The sequence below is a fragment of the Hippoglossus hippoglossus genome, chromosome 4 (genome assembly GCF_009819705.1).
Source record: "Hippoglossus hippoglossus isolate fHipHip1 chromosome 4, fHipHip1.pri, whole genome shotgun sequence".
NCBI lineage: Eukaryota > Metazoa > Chordata > Actinopteri > Pleuronectiformes > Pleuronectidae > Hippoglossus > Hippoglossus hippoglossus.
The window spans coordinates 11,620,969-11,634,457 of NC_047154.1; the positions used below are offsets into that span (position 1 = coordinate 11,620,969).

A 13,489-nucleotide genomic window follows, 5' to 3' on the forward strand; every position below is an offset into this window, starting at 1 on the left:
GCGGCCTTGAAGGCAGCGGCTGTAAACACCGGGGGAGTGGGCGGTAACCGACGTGTTAAACAGCGAGGCAGCTTTTATAACGCGGAGAGGTCAGTAAACAGAGGCTCCTCCGGCAGCGAGCAGCAGACATGTGGCTCCAAAAACTCCTCGTCTATGTCTCCACAGCGGGCAGGATGTGCTTCTTGGTGGTACTCAACGCCATCCTCAAGGTGATGGACTTTATTTCACCAAGCCTCACCAAGAGGCTCATCCTCCGCATGGGCGAGAAGCTCACCATGACCCAGAATCGGAAGTTCAGGTACGAGGACTGGGGTCTGACTTTCCTCAGCTTCGACTTCGTCAAAACCGCGTCCCAGCACATGTGGCTGTCCCTGGGCCAGGAGGCGTTTGTCGGGGGAGAAGCTCCGGACTCACCTGTGGTCACCATGGAGGGAGAGAAGAGCAGCTTGTGCAAGTTCATCAAAGGTCTGATTATTGGGATTGACGCGTGCATTTCATAATCTGTCATAATGCTGGATTTGCACATCTCAAGGTGTGTTTGTGTTTTCCTCTGCAGGCAACAGGCCTCTGGTGCTGAGCTTCGGGAGCTGCACCTGACCCCCGTTCATCTACAAACTTGACGAGTTCAAGCAGCTCGTCAGGGACTTCGGCGACGTGGCTGACTTCCTGGTGGTCTACATCGCAGAGGCTCATTCAACAGGTGAGAGCACAATGACAAGTACAGTCATTGTATCACCATGAAATGTGTTGGTGGGAGTGAAAAGTGCTTACAAGGTATAAAATAAAGAATTCTTTGAAGTTCACACAAGACAAAATCAAACAAGTGAAAGTTTTGAAAATTGACATTTGCTTGAAAGTTTAGGAAAATTACATGTGTTTGATAAGTTTTGACAAATGGCATGCACTTGAACGTTTTGGAACTTGATGTGCTAGAAAGTTTTGGAAGATGACATGCACTTGAAAGCTTGGGGAATGGACATGTACTTGACAGTTCTGGATATTTACACATGCCTTTACTTGATTTTCCTCTCCATCAAATTCACAGCATTATCCATATCTATCTAAGACATTGAAAACTTTACAACTGATAAACTCTTGCAGTTTTAAATACTGCAGTTAAGTTTTTTTTGCAAGATTACATGAAACTATAAAAAACATTTTCATGAAGTTTTATTTTGACTAGTATCATCATAATTTTCTCAAGTATTCTGATAATGAGTCGTAAACTCCACCAAAACAAACATGTTGAGGTTTACTATAGAAAACATGACATAGTCTGTGCTGCATTCACCATAAGGAAAACACTCCACCTGCTTTGATGTAGTTTACTGATGTAATAACCATTAAACAGGATTTATTATACGCTCCTCTGGTGTTTTGCTGCATTCAGTGTCATCCCAGTGGAATAAATCATATTCTTTATGTATATTTTATACATAATCTCTGTCTCAGATGGTTGGGCCTTCACCAACAACTACGACATCAACCAGCACCGGAGCCTGGAGGAGAGGCTGTCCGCAGCACGCATCCTAGTCCAGCAGGAGCCCCTGTGTCCGGTGGTGGTAGACGAAATGAATGATGTCGCTGCCATAAAGTATGGCGCCCTGCCTGAGAGGCTTTATGTGCTTCAGGCTGGGAAAGTCATCTACGAGGTGAGATCTGCGTGTGCACTTCCGTCACCAACACTGATTCCTGCACTTTTCTTGTATACTGTACGTGACTTAAAGATTGGTGACTTGCCAAATAGTGTGACAGTGCAAATTTGTTTCACTCCACCCTCTTTGTTCCTCTCATTGAATAATGTGATTAGAGGTCATACCAGCTTTATGGGTGTAAATGTCCCTGCAGTGTGCCTAGTCACGCTATCGCGTGTGGAAGAGCAGTAAAAGAAACATGTGCAGACATGACTGGAATTCGTGGCGTGGAATCAGCAAATTAAATCATGATAAAGATGTGTCCTGTTGTCTGATGCTGGTATGTTCTCTCTGATTCTTATCAATGTTCCTCGCTCTGTGTTTCCTATAGGGTGGGATGGGACCATGGGACTACAATCCATCAGATGTGCGTTTGTTCCTGGAGAAGATGAATTAAGAACATCGTTAATGGAATCAATCAAGTGTATCAATCGATACACTTATACATAGCTGCTCTGAGGCATCTCTTACATCTACCAGTGCCCGAGCAGAAATATTGTAACCCCTTCAATTTTACATTAATATTGTCTCCTGTGCTCTTCAGACTGATTTCAAGTGTCGACCTCTGAGCCTGAACTCACCTCTGTGTTTCTTAGTGACGGTTACAGATGAAACCATTTGGTCTCTGTAGCCAGATGAAGTGAAACACAGACACAGTCCACTCAGTATTTGTATTTGATGTCTCACCTAATGGACAGGAGCTGTTGTGTGTGTGCATATACTTGTTTGTATGTGAGATGTCTTAAGTTTAAAGACATTTTCGGGGCATGGTCACACGTAAGCGAATATCGTGGGTTAAAATCTCCACGCGAAGCTATGCTGCGAATTGCATCGTCACAAGATGTTTTATCCGCGTCCTCGCTCGCACAGATTGGAATTGAACCTGAGGCAAAGGTTCACTGCTGATACATTCCTGCACGTGTGGCCGGGCCCTAACTCTGTGATGATCCAGTTGTTTTACACTAAGGTTTACCTCTGTCTATAACTGCTCCTATGTAATTCAACTGGAGGCCGCTTTAACATGACGATTACAGTGTAAACCTCTGGTAACTGTAATTTGATGAAAGAAGATTGAAAAGTAGGTTTTCTCTGAATGATGTAGGGGCATTTATGATGGGACACGTTTAATGTATGAAAATATCTCTATAACACATTTTTTCTCAGAATAAATTAGCTTTTTTATTGCAGACTTTTTGTATTGGAAAGACTCCTACGTCAAGTCCCTGATATATATACAACATAAAACCTAAAGTGTGTTATACTTAATGTGTTTGTGTGACGCTAGTTAACAAGGTGGATTCTTATTTTCTCATACTCCTGCTTCCACTGCAAGGAGATATAGGTGAAATGGAAATCATATCAAATTCTGTTCAGTACAAGAATGATGCTCTTTACAGTTCATTATTAAACTGAGAAACACCACAACTGTGTTTGAGCCATTGTTTGTCACATAACTAGTTTCATTGTAAGTCTCCTCTTCTCCTTCCTCTGGACCCGTTAAGACTAAATGAGATGTTCCTGCAAATATGCAGACCCTTTATTTGAAATGGCTGCAGGGCTTTAAACGTTGACGCAGGCAGCGGCCCACCACAGCACGAGAATCTGGCTGTTGTTTGCTGTCTGGTCTGGATGTGATTAATGGTAAACACGCTGTACTGTATGACTGTCCCGTCAAGTTCACCGAGTGCACCGCGGACATAGACGTACAGAGTGTGGCATTCAGGCCCGGATGTGAGTTAATGCCCAACTGTCTTATCTTAACACATGGATTGATTTTTAGCTGAGATTATATTGTGTTTTTTGAGGGGAAGTGTCTCTCTCAGTTGTTTTAATTCTTCTACGGCAGAGGATTTTAAAAGTGACACCCCTGTCACACCCATGTAACATTACTGGCTTTGTTTGGCTCAATTTCTAAAAGCCTATACAGTCATGATTGTTATTTGATCTCAATGATTGAAAAGATAAGCATATTGCTGTTTGATGTAACTTCGGACTAAAAAAAAAAGGGTCTGTCTGAAGGTGTTTCATAATTTCTGTCTCAGGGAAAATTTGTAAAAACAGAAACAAAAAAAATCCCTTAAAATGATTGTATCTGAACTCGTCTTAACCAAATCAAACATATTTAGGTTATTGTACATGATCTCCTTTTGGGAAATGATGTCATGGTTTTTTCTGTTTCCATTCACAGAGCCTCCCCTGAAACCAGCTTCCCCGGGGAGGCCCGCCTTTCACTTTAAAAAACCTCCGTTCTATAGCGTTACATAACTGTTTAATCTAATGTGAGTTTCTGTGTAAGTGGCAAATGAGAACAAAATGTCTTGTGGTTGATTTGATAAGAGAAAGCACAACTGATGCAACAGTCAAAGCTTTAAGGTTGAGCATAATCCAACTCCCAGCTGTTTGTATTGTGTTTTATCAGCTTTATCCACACATTAACACCACATTAATAATCTGCTCATGTCTTTGGATACATTTTAAAATATATTTATCATTCAACCTAGACTTTTCTGAATTGTGTAACTGTAAATCAGTAGATATATAAAGTGCAAAAGGACCATGTAACACTAACCAAACAAGGAATACAGGATCATATCTCATGGTTGCATGAGTCCACGACGTGAATCTATCAGTGAACAAAGCAGTTTTGTGAGGCTGCAGCTTTCATAACATTAACTGTGTGGATGTGAAGTTGGAGAGGGGGTTTGGCTCCTGCCCAGCCAGGCCACATCCTGTGGAGAGCAGCCAGCCTGCAGCTCAGCCTCGTTTCCTATTGTTAGACAGGAACCAGAACACAGTCACATTACATCCTCCCAGCCATGTACTGATGTCAAGATTCACGCCTGGATCTTTTTTACGTAAAGTCGAGGCCTGGATGTACAAGCGGGTTCAGGGAGTGGAGATGTTGTGGTGACCTCTGGCCCAGTCTGGTGAAGCCCAGCAGAGGGCAATGTGAAGCCATTTTTTTCTCTGACTGAATGTGAATGCTCTTGAACAAGAAAGATGAGTTTTTTAATTTTATTCTGTTAATTATCTAGATCTGACCAAACTTTATGTCAAGACCACGAGAGTCATGATCTAAAGGAAGATGACCTGTGATTATGAAATGCATTTTTTTTTAAAGGGAGATTACATTAATGACATTTTATACTGGTTTTCAGATTTGAATTAATTAAATATACAGATGTAATTTAAAACTAACAGGGGAATCAATCATCTATTTTTGGCTTAAAACATGTCTGTTTTTCAACTGTCACAGTTTGTTTATATTTTTGATTTTATGTTTACTTACTAAAATGGACATATAGTCTGTTGACTTTAGTGCGAGTGAACTTGTGATAGGTGAATATAATTGTGTAAACAAAAGCTTACAAGTTATTATTTATATTATTTTTAGTCATTAATTTGATTAATTATGTCCAATCATCTTGTTTACATTTATTTGGTGTTTGGAGTTGTGTTGGTCAGTTTTCTGGTTTACACCCAGTGTGTCCAGTCATCTTCATTTAATATTCTATATTCTTAACATTCATCTGAAGTGTATGTTACCAGTTATTACAGTTAGGTAGTTCCTGTGGGGAGGTAAAGAGAGAGGAGAGCAGGGAGGATGAGAAGCTGCTGGACTTGACAGAGCTGCTGTTCACACTTCACTTAAATTATGAGTTAAACCCAGAAGTGTTTATTCCTTCCCACACAACCATGTTCCTTCCCATTTAGTATTACATATGGTCATCTGAAGGATTTAGTCTCGAAGGGGTAAAACTATGAAGTATTTAAAAAATCTTTAGAATAAATACCTCAAAATGAAACAAATTTCTGTCGTAGTTTTTTTCCTTCTTTCCTATCAGACGTAGCGAATGGCCAACCGAAGTTGTCAGGTTGGGAACCCACTGTGCCCATCATCCTTTCTAATGTCACAGCAGGCTCGGCCCAACCTGCACAGGGTATGCACTGCAGGACTTCTGCTTACTGGTCTGGCCACCAGCCTCCTATGGGATCTAAGGAGGCTGGTGCGTTGAGCCTGCTCCAGACTGGTGTCTCAGGAGAGATATGATTGGGATGTTAACTGCTTGCTGCCTGCACGTTGAGTGTTTGCTGTGAACTACATACAAAAGCTAAAGCTGCATCCCTCCTCGTCTCTTATATTACAAGCACTGTGTGTTTGTGTTCATTCAGCCAATGAAAATTGACTCTTCATTTAACAGTAGCTATACCCAGTGGTGGGATGTAACTAAGTACATTTACTTTGTTAAGTGTACTGAAGTAGATATATTTTCTGGTTCTCCTCACTTCAACCCCACCACATATCAGCACATTTATGTACTTTCTACGCCAGTACATTTTTACAAACCACTACGTTATACGATCTGTTTTTTTTTAATAATCAATGAGGGGGAGTGGCCAACTGATCTAATCAGAGCAAACAGGTATCGTTAGACTCTAGTGAAGAAGAAACACCTGAAATGGATTCAGAAGAGGCCACTGCCATGACTCAGCCATAGATTGTTGCATTAAGGAATAGGCTACACTCAGCAAGTACTTTTTCTTTTAATACTTTAAGTTTATTTTAAAGAAAGTACTTTCTTATTCTAACTCAAGTAGAAAAATGAATGTGGTACATTTGTCTTTTAATTTGTAATTTTAGAAAGTAGTAAAGTAAAACGGTTAGCTTCCTTTCAAAAGGTTATGTTCAAATAAAAACAAGCCACAGAGTGAAATAAGTTATTGTAAAATTATATTAACAAGCAATCTTTCCTCAATTTGAAATAAAAAAATATCAGCAAATAAAGGCAACATAGGACAGATGTGTATAATGCATAATGTTCACTGGAGAAAAAAAAAAGAAACAAAAAGATTTCTCATCACATTTACAAGACTGCTGCTAAGTTTATAATGATGCCTACTAGAATCAGTTTAGAAAGCTTTGACTAAATGAATAAATGGGGCAATATACAGAGTCAAAGATCGTATCAAAAAGAAAAAAAAAATGAGTGGGTTGAAAGGGGAGGAGGGGGGACGACCAATGATACGGCAGGAGGGAGTATGAACAACCAATACGCATTAAGATTGAAACGGGGCAGCTCGTTCATGGCCATTTTCAACAGAATCAAATCGGAAAGAACACAGAAGGCTACGATGATGAAGAGCACAGAGCGTTAAGCACAGGCAGGTAAAGAGATATACACCACATCTTAAAGCAGGTGTCCACATAGAGAAGAGCAGCACTAGGTAGTATGTTGTACACAGATTCTCAGCATTCATGCACTCACTTCTCATGCCCAAAGTCTGGTTTCCCTCGACAGGACGCAAGCGGCAGCCCGGCCGCTTAAAAACCTAACGGCAGAGGGTGCAGGGACGCGTCGCCGTCAACAGTAACAGACTGAAAATTGACATTGTAGAACCATCTGAGCACGTTCATACCATGAAAGGTTGTCACAATAAAAGCCATAATTCTTTCTTTCACATCTTTCCCCCCCTTTAAAAACCTCTTTAAATAGAAGAGTGGGCATTTCGGGAAGAGTAGTACATAATTCAGACGGGTGGCCACAGAGTAAAAGGCAAATTCTCTAGTCCTGTGTCAACCGACGTTCGTGACACAGTATGCATGGCGATAAGTAAAATGACAAGACAAAGACTTTCCAAGCACACAATGCATATGCACACTCTCCAGTGTTTTTAAGTGACAAAAAGCGGAGATATTTCCTGCACATCTTGCACCACAAAGCAATGATTAAAAAGTACAAGAGGTAAACTTCAACAATTTCTTTCCTCTTTGCTCTGAGGGGACTTAGAGGGAATACGGGGGGGGGGGGGGGGGAACTCTGCGGAGAACGTAAAACGTGTCATGAATGCATTTCAGTAGCTGGTTTTGTCACACTTGGTGGGTTGTGATAAATGGGAGAAATTTGTCCTTCATTTTTGAGCAAGGAGCAGTAGTTGCCAGCCGTTGTTGATTTTTTTTTGATTTCTCCGATCAGCATTCAGGCGTCTAGGGTGGAACCAAAGTGGCGCCCGTCCCTGATTCGGTGCTGCTGTGTTTGGCTGTGTCCTATAGTGAGTTCAGATCCTCGGAATGATGGCAAATAATGTTGGGTTGGGGTGGAGGAGGGGGTCACACGCTCATCGTCATGGTTGGAGAGTACTGCAGAGGCACAGAGAAGAGGATTAAAACATCTTTACCCTGGTCAAACACAGTTTACTCTCCACAGTGCTGCTGCAGTCAGTGATGTTAATCCACTGTGACTGCGGCTTCACTGTGCGGTCAACAGTGCTCCACCTCTGGCTCCATCAAAGTACTACAGTCCCCGACAGTTCAGGGGTGTTAGAGCTGAGGAGAGGAACGGGAAAGAAGAGAAGAGACTCACGTTCTCACTCTGAAAGGAGTGGAGGAAGTTTCCACTCAGCTCTCCGTCATCCCTTGGGGTCCCGGGAGGATTGCTAATGCCACTTAAATTGTTTGGAGAATTCTGGAAACAAAAGGGTGAGGAACATTTTAACAAATGTAGAAAAATTATCTTTTTTTCCCAGGTTAAGTTTTAAAGACAAACATTCTTTACAATATTTACCTTGTTCATTCCATCCATATCACCAGAACCTGAGAATTAACATGAAAAACAATTCAACAATGTTTGTGTTCTTTGACCATATGGAAGTTATTTTAAAACAATAGCTCAACCTGTTGCCTCTAGTTTAGTGCCATGTGACATAGTAAAGAAAAGTTTACTCATTAATACAGAAGAATGCAACCACACTATTTTGATGTTGTGTCAGTGGATGTATGGTGCGTGTGTATAGTGTGTTACCTAGTGATCCGTTCATGTGGTGTGGTTCCATCCCAGCCATGGCTCCCAGGGGTCCGTCAGAGCCAGGACCCATGGGGAACTGAAGGAGAAACAAGACGGCGTGGCTTCACTTATCACATCTTCACAGCACAGTTCACACATACAGCTGGACAGTCCGAAATAGCACGCCCGCAGCACAGTTTCTATGAAGTTTTGCATTTACTTATCAATATATCCACCAAGGAGGTTATGTTTTCGTCTGTTAGCAGATTATGCAAATACTACTTAACGGATTTACATAATTTTTTTATGAAGGGGTGGGTTATGACCCAAGGAAGAACCCATTCAATTTTGGTGTGGGTGGAGAAATCATTTTAGACATTTTCTTTAATTTCTGAGAATGATTCATGGATCTTGATGAAAAAAAAAAAAGACATGTTTCGGGACTTAAATTTGTGTGTGTGTGTGTATGTGTGTGTGCGCGGATCTAATGAATTTAAATGTGGTTTCATAAGCATTTCATAAGACTGTTTCGACGGGGGGGATGGTACCGATCATTTCAGATTCAAAAGCCTGACTGACCTACCTACAGTATCAAATCACACACAAATAGAACGAGTACTACAGGTAAATTTGTTTTGTTTCTACAAAAATCTCTTCTGTCCCTGGGTGAATAGGACATTTTCCTGTTTTCTTTCTTTCCAGCAGTATGCCAGCCTCGGGTTGCAATTTCCAGTTCAAATTATTTCCAAAGAGAATTCAATTTATTTGCCCAACAACATGGACGTGCAGACCAGAAGATGGAAACCCTCACTCTCCACCAGCTGCATGCTGCCATTACACAAAGCGGTTTATGGAGATGGCAGTGACCCTGAGAGGTCAGGTGTTTGGTTATTGGTGGAAGCTTTTCTTAACAACCAGCGGAGCTCATAACGCACTGCATGCCTCAGCCACTTTACTGTGGTCCTCCGTCAAACCCTTTCTTTACTAAGTGACCCTCATTGCATTCACAGGTGTGACCCTGACAACAGGTTCCTTGACACAGAAAACATTGAAATGTGGTTGAGGGCTTTGTGTAAAGGGGGTTTTATGTGTAGTTGTTAGCAAAAAATCAAAAAATGTGGGTTCAAATTGATTCCAACTGTACCAGTAGAACTTGTAGTTTACTCAGTAAGTGGTATCAAATTTTCAGCCACTGTACGACAGAGAAACCACTAACTATCCCCAATATGTAGCTGAAATAATGTGGATTCAGTCAAACGTATATATAGACCTTGAATAGTTTTAGAAATAGTTTCAAAATGAAGACCATGCAAATGCACTTACATTATTTCGGTTGCCGGGTCCAGTGTTGATCATTGTGTACAAATTGTCACCAGAGTTGTTGGAGTCTGGAAACAAAATAATCATACATATAAATGATCCTGGCTAGAGCATGACAGTAAAGCCATTTTCACACATGACCTGCGGGGAAAATCCGGGGAATTGGCTACGGATTCCCCGGGAAAGGCAGACTTTCACATGTGTGGGAGGTTCTCTGCACAGACGCATTCACAACAGCAACAAATACTCCGTATTTTTCCGGCGAGAGGAGGAGCAGCCGGGCACAACAGGCAGAGCAGGAAATTACATATTACCTCCTGCATAGATCACATGATTTACTTGACAACACACAGATACTGGTGTCTGCTCTTATCACCACAAACTCTCATGAAACATTCATGTATCTTTTAGATGTGTGTCACCACTTTTTAACTGGGAGATATTAGTTTTCTTTTTGGTTTGTTTTCCATTTTTGCGATCACACACGCACCTCCTCCTGAGAGAATATGGAGGATCTGCAAAGTCCTGTGCATAACAGGTCAGGGCAGCACTAACCTGCAGGGCTGGGCATGATGGGAGTTCCAGGAGGTCCTCCTCCTCCAGATGCCCCCTTTGGAGAAGCAATATGAAATATCAACATATTTGACAAATGTATATTTAAAACAATCAAACTTTTTATTTTCATATGCATTAATTTTGGTAGCATGCAGAAGCAAAGACATCAAGATGTGTGCTCACCCCATATGCACCAGGAGAGGGTGATGAATAAGGCATCTGAAACAAAAAAACAAACATTACAGACCAGAAATGGGCGTGCGAGCCGTTTTCTACACCTCAAAATGTCATCATTCATCATTTGATCATCCTAACACCATTATGGCTGTCTGTCCAAATGTCTGTGGAAACCGTGACACATAATACTACAATTACATCCCAGACTAGACCCTCTGAAAACATTAGACCTCCACCGCTCTCTCTGGGTGCGTGTGTTCGTGTCTGTGCATTAGTACTCACAGAGTTGGCATTGTTGGGATTGGGCCATGGCCGACCAGTCCCCGGGCCCCTACATAGTAAGACCAAAAGAAGCCTTAGTAAGATCATGCATTTAGGTTGAAATACAAGTGAAACATGTATTGAATAAGAAAGAAGACTCACATGTTGACTACTGGCATACCGGGACCCATGGTGTTGTGTGGAGGCCTCATCCCACCACCAAAGTTCTGAAAAGACAACAAATATGATGAAAATGTCATTTTTAAGACATTAAACAACATGATACAGGAATATAAGAACTCTTTGCAAACAACTACTTTTTTTAATAAAAAAAAAAAAAGGCCAGAGAACCAATCAAGTAAAGATGGCGATTAACGGTTCTTCAAGACGGTGGTAAATGTGGGTGAAGTAGCCTACCTGAGGACCAGGACCCATGGGTCCCATGCCTCGAGGGCCGCTCATTCTCTGCATTGGCCCCAAGTTAGGATGGCCTGGGGGGAGAAAAGATATTTTATGTGGAGATAGAAGTCAGGAAGTAATATCTGTGCTTCATATGTGGGGAGTAGTTAAAGACAAAAAGAGCACAATGTCACACCTTGTGGTCGTGTGGGGTCCATGTTAGGCAGCATGGGATGAGGACCTGGTCCTCCACCTGGCGGCTAAGGGGGATAAAACACAAGGATCCGATGAAACTTGAGTTTTAAATACATGGTGTGTGTGTGTGTGTGTGTGTGTGGATGTGTGTGTGGATGTAAATTACCTGGTTGGCCATACGAATGGGTGGACCTCTTGGGCCGCCAGCAAAGCGTGGCGACATAAAGGACTAGAATGAAAACACAATCACTACATTAAAATCCAGCAGACATGTACATCTCCAAAAATGTAGTTTTACTCTAATTTCTCAATAGCATATTTTTTGTGAATATTGACAGCAGCGTAAAGCATCAAGCTGAGACGGATGCCAAAGCATGAAGCGTCAGTGCTGAGAACCAGCGTTCCCAAATGACTGCAGACAGCAAAAAACAGAGAACAAGAGAGAGAAAGAGGGAGAGGGAGCGTTACCTGACTGTGAGGTCCCATCATACTGTTAGGGGGAGGAGGCTGAGGGTGAGGAGAGCCCTGGGGACCAGGAGGACCCTGTGGCATTGCACAAAATGAAGAGGCGAAGGAGGAAAACAGACAAGGGGAGCGAGAGAGAGAGAGGGGGGGGGGGGGGGGGGTGGATGGGACGAATAAGACAAAGGAGGAGTAAGAAACAGAAGTGACAAAAGGAGAGGCAGAGAGAGAAGCAGGGTTACTGCGGGGCAGAGGACAGTCGAAGTGCAAGAACCAAAGTTTTGCCGCAAAAAACAATGTACAAATAAATAAGACGCTCGTTTTCATGTAGCAAACATGGTGAGAGAGGAGAGAGAGAGTGAGAGCAGAGAAGAGCAAGCAAATGACTTGGCCTTGAATGAGAGGAAAGAGACAGAGAGATGGAGAGGATGTGTGCTCTTTTGCCTGTCAGTCAAGACATTAAGAAGCCTGCTGCATGCAGCATGTTATCAGTGCTAATTTCCCTGAATTAACAGCATCAATTAAGATCTATGCAATTAGCTATAAAACAACACTAAACACCGGCACTGTGTCGCTAATGTTGCTGATCTGAGAGAGTGAGAGGGGTCTAATTGAACCTCCTCCTAGATTCTGGTACAGAAAGTACGAGTGTGTGTGTGTGTGTGAATGTGTCATTTGTGTGAAAATGTCTTTCCCAAATTTTAACATGATCGCATAATGAGTCACAGCTTTGTTCCTTCAAGGTCAGAACACGTAAGGAGTGTGGTTGAGCGGAGGCAGAACAACGTTGAAATTGTATGTCGCTTCTCAGAGGTAGTTCCACACAGTTGCCTGCCAAAGAGTTTATCCTCATGACATATTGATTTACTGTAGGTGCTGCACCTTTCGATTTCTCCATTAGGGAAAATGGCCACGCCTGCCTGTTTACAGCACTGGAGGGCCCGAGCAGACAAAATGTCTATGGCGATGTTTACTACTGGTTCACTGAGCGAAGGGGAACAAAACAAGACGCAGACCAGTGCAGATACCAACTTGGAGACCTACAGCTCCAGAGTGTATACAAAAACCTGCACTATATTTTACAGATCTGCTGAAGTGCCACTAAGAAAATAGAACATTAACATAATTCAGATGATAAATTTTAGACTTTAAGATTTGCTGAAATACTTGCGTTTCAGACAATGGCTGGTGATCTAAGCAAGGGGATCAATATTGAAGCAGATTACAGCAGTGTTTCATTGATGAAAACAACAATGAAAACAACAATGATGAAGATTCAGACCCACAGGATGTCCCTGCTGACCAAGACGCAGTCGCTAAGAGACATGTTTGAGGAGGAAGAAGGGGGGAGCTCGGCAGGTTTGCTAGCTTTGTTTTTGTTTTTTTTTATGTTTAAAGTTTGGGCAAAAGGCAATGGTTTACAATGAAAGCCAAATGTTTAAGCTATCAAATGTGTTTACTTTATGTCTATATCTGCTTCAGAGGCTGAGAAATTCAAGCTTTTGTAACTGTTCGCAATTCTGTCAGCTCTTAAGAATAACCCTCAGGATTTAGGACGTTATTTTTAAACAATGCTTAGAATTTAGGGTTGCATTTTAATCAGCCTTCGGGATATATGGGTTTATTATTGTAGATAGTAATAGT

General features: G+C 41.9%; 2 protein-coding genes across 5 annotated transcripts in view; one reads left to right on the top strand and one right to left on the bottom strand.

The window, feature by feature from the left end:
* The window catches only part of dio1 (iodothyronine deiodinase 1), a 25,746-nt gene continuing 12,257 nt past the window's right edge, over positions 1-13,489 (top strand). For 2 of the 3 annotated variants that reach the window (XR_004613548.1, XR_004613549.1), the window contains exons 1-4: positions 1-465; positions 557-700; positions 1,453-1,652; positions 2,026-2,359. Coding sequence is in view for 1 of the 3 variants with exons in the window: in XM_034582031.1 (XP_034437922.1) it covers positions 129-465; positions 557-700; positions 1,453-1,652; positions 2,026-2,091 (747 nt within the window). In the remaining 2 variants the exon portion in view is untranslated. Of the gene's footprint in view, positions 466-556; positions 701-1,452; positions 1,653-2,025; positions 3,115-13,489 lie in introns of those variants that run through there. The other variant, XM_034582031.1, reaches the window with a different exon arrangement.
* The window catches only part of ssbp3b (single stranded DNA binding protein 3b), a 14,395-nt gene continuing 7,315 nt past the window's right edge, over positions 6,410-13,489 (bottom strand). Inside the window, exons 6-18 of one of the 2 annotated variants that reach the window (XM_034582028.1) lie at positions 11,852-11,926; positions 11,550-11,612; positions 11,385-11,448; positions 11,207-11,280; positions 10,952-11,016; positions 10,811-10,859; positions 10,535-10,570; positions 10,352-10,406; positions 9,800-9,864; positions 8,495-8,573; positions 8,258-8,286; positions 8,057-8,158; positions 6,410-7,833 (exon numbers count right to left, since the gene is read on the bottom strand). In XM_034582028.1, the coding sequence (XP_034437919.1) occupies positions 7,804-7,833; positions 8,057-8,158; positions 8,258-8,286; positions 8,495-8,573; positions 9,800-9,864; positions 10,352-10,406; positions 10,535-10,570; positions 10,811-10,859; positions 10,952-11,016; positions 11,207-11,280; positions 11,385-11,448; positions 11,550-11,612; positions 11,852-11,926 (786 nt within the window). In that variant the 3' untranslated portion in view covers positions 6,410-7,803. The remainder of the gene's footprint in view (positions 7,834-8,056; positions 8,159-8,257; positions 8,287-8,494; positions 8,574-9,799; positions 9,865-10,351; positions 10,407-10,534; positions 10,571-10,810; positions 10,860-10,951; positions 11,017-11,206; positions 11,281-11,384; positions 11,449-11,549; positions 11,613-11,851; positions 11,927-13,489) is intronic. The other variant, XM_034582029.1, reaches the window with a different exon arrangement.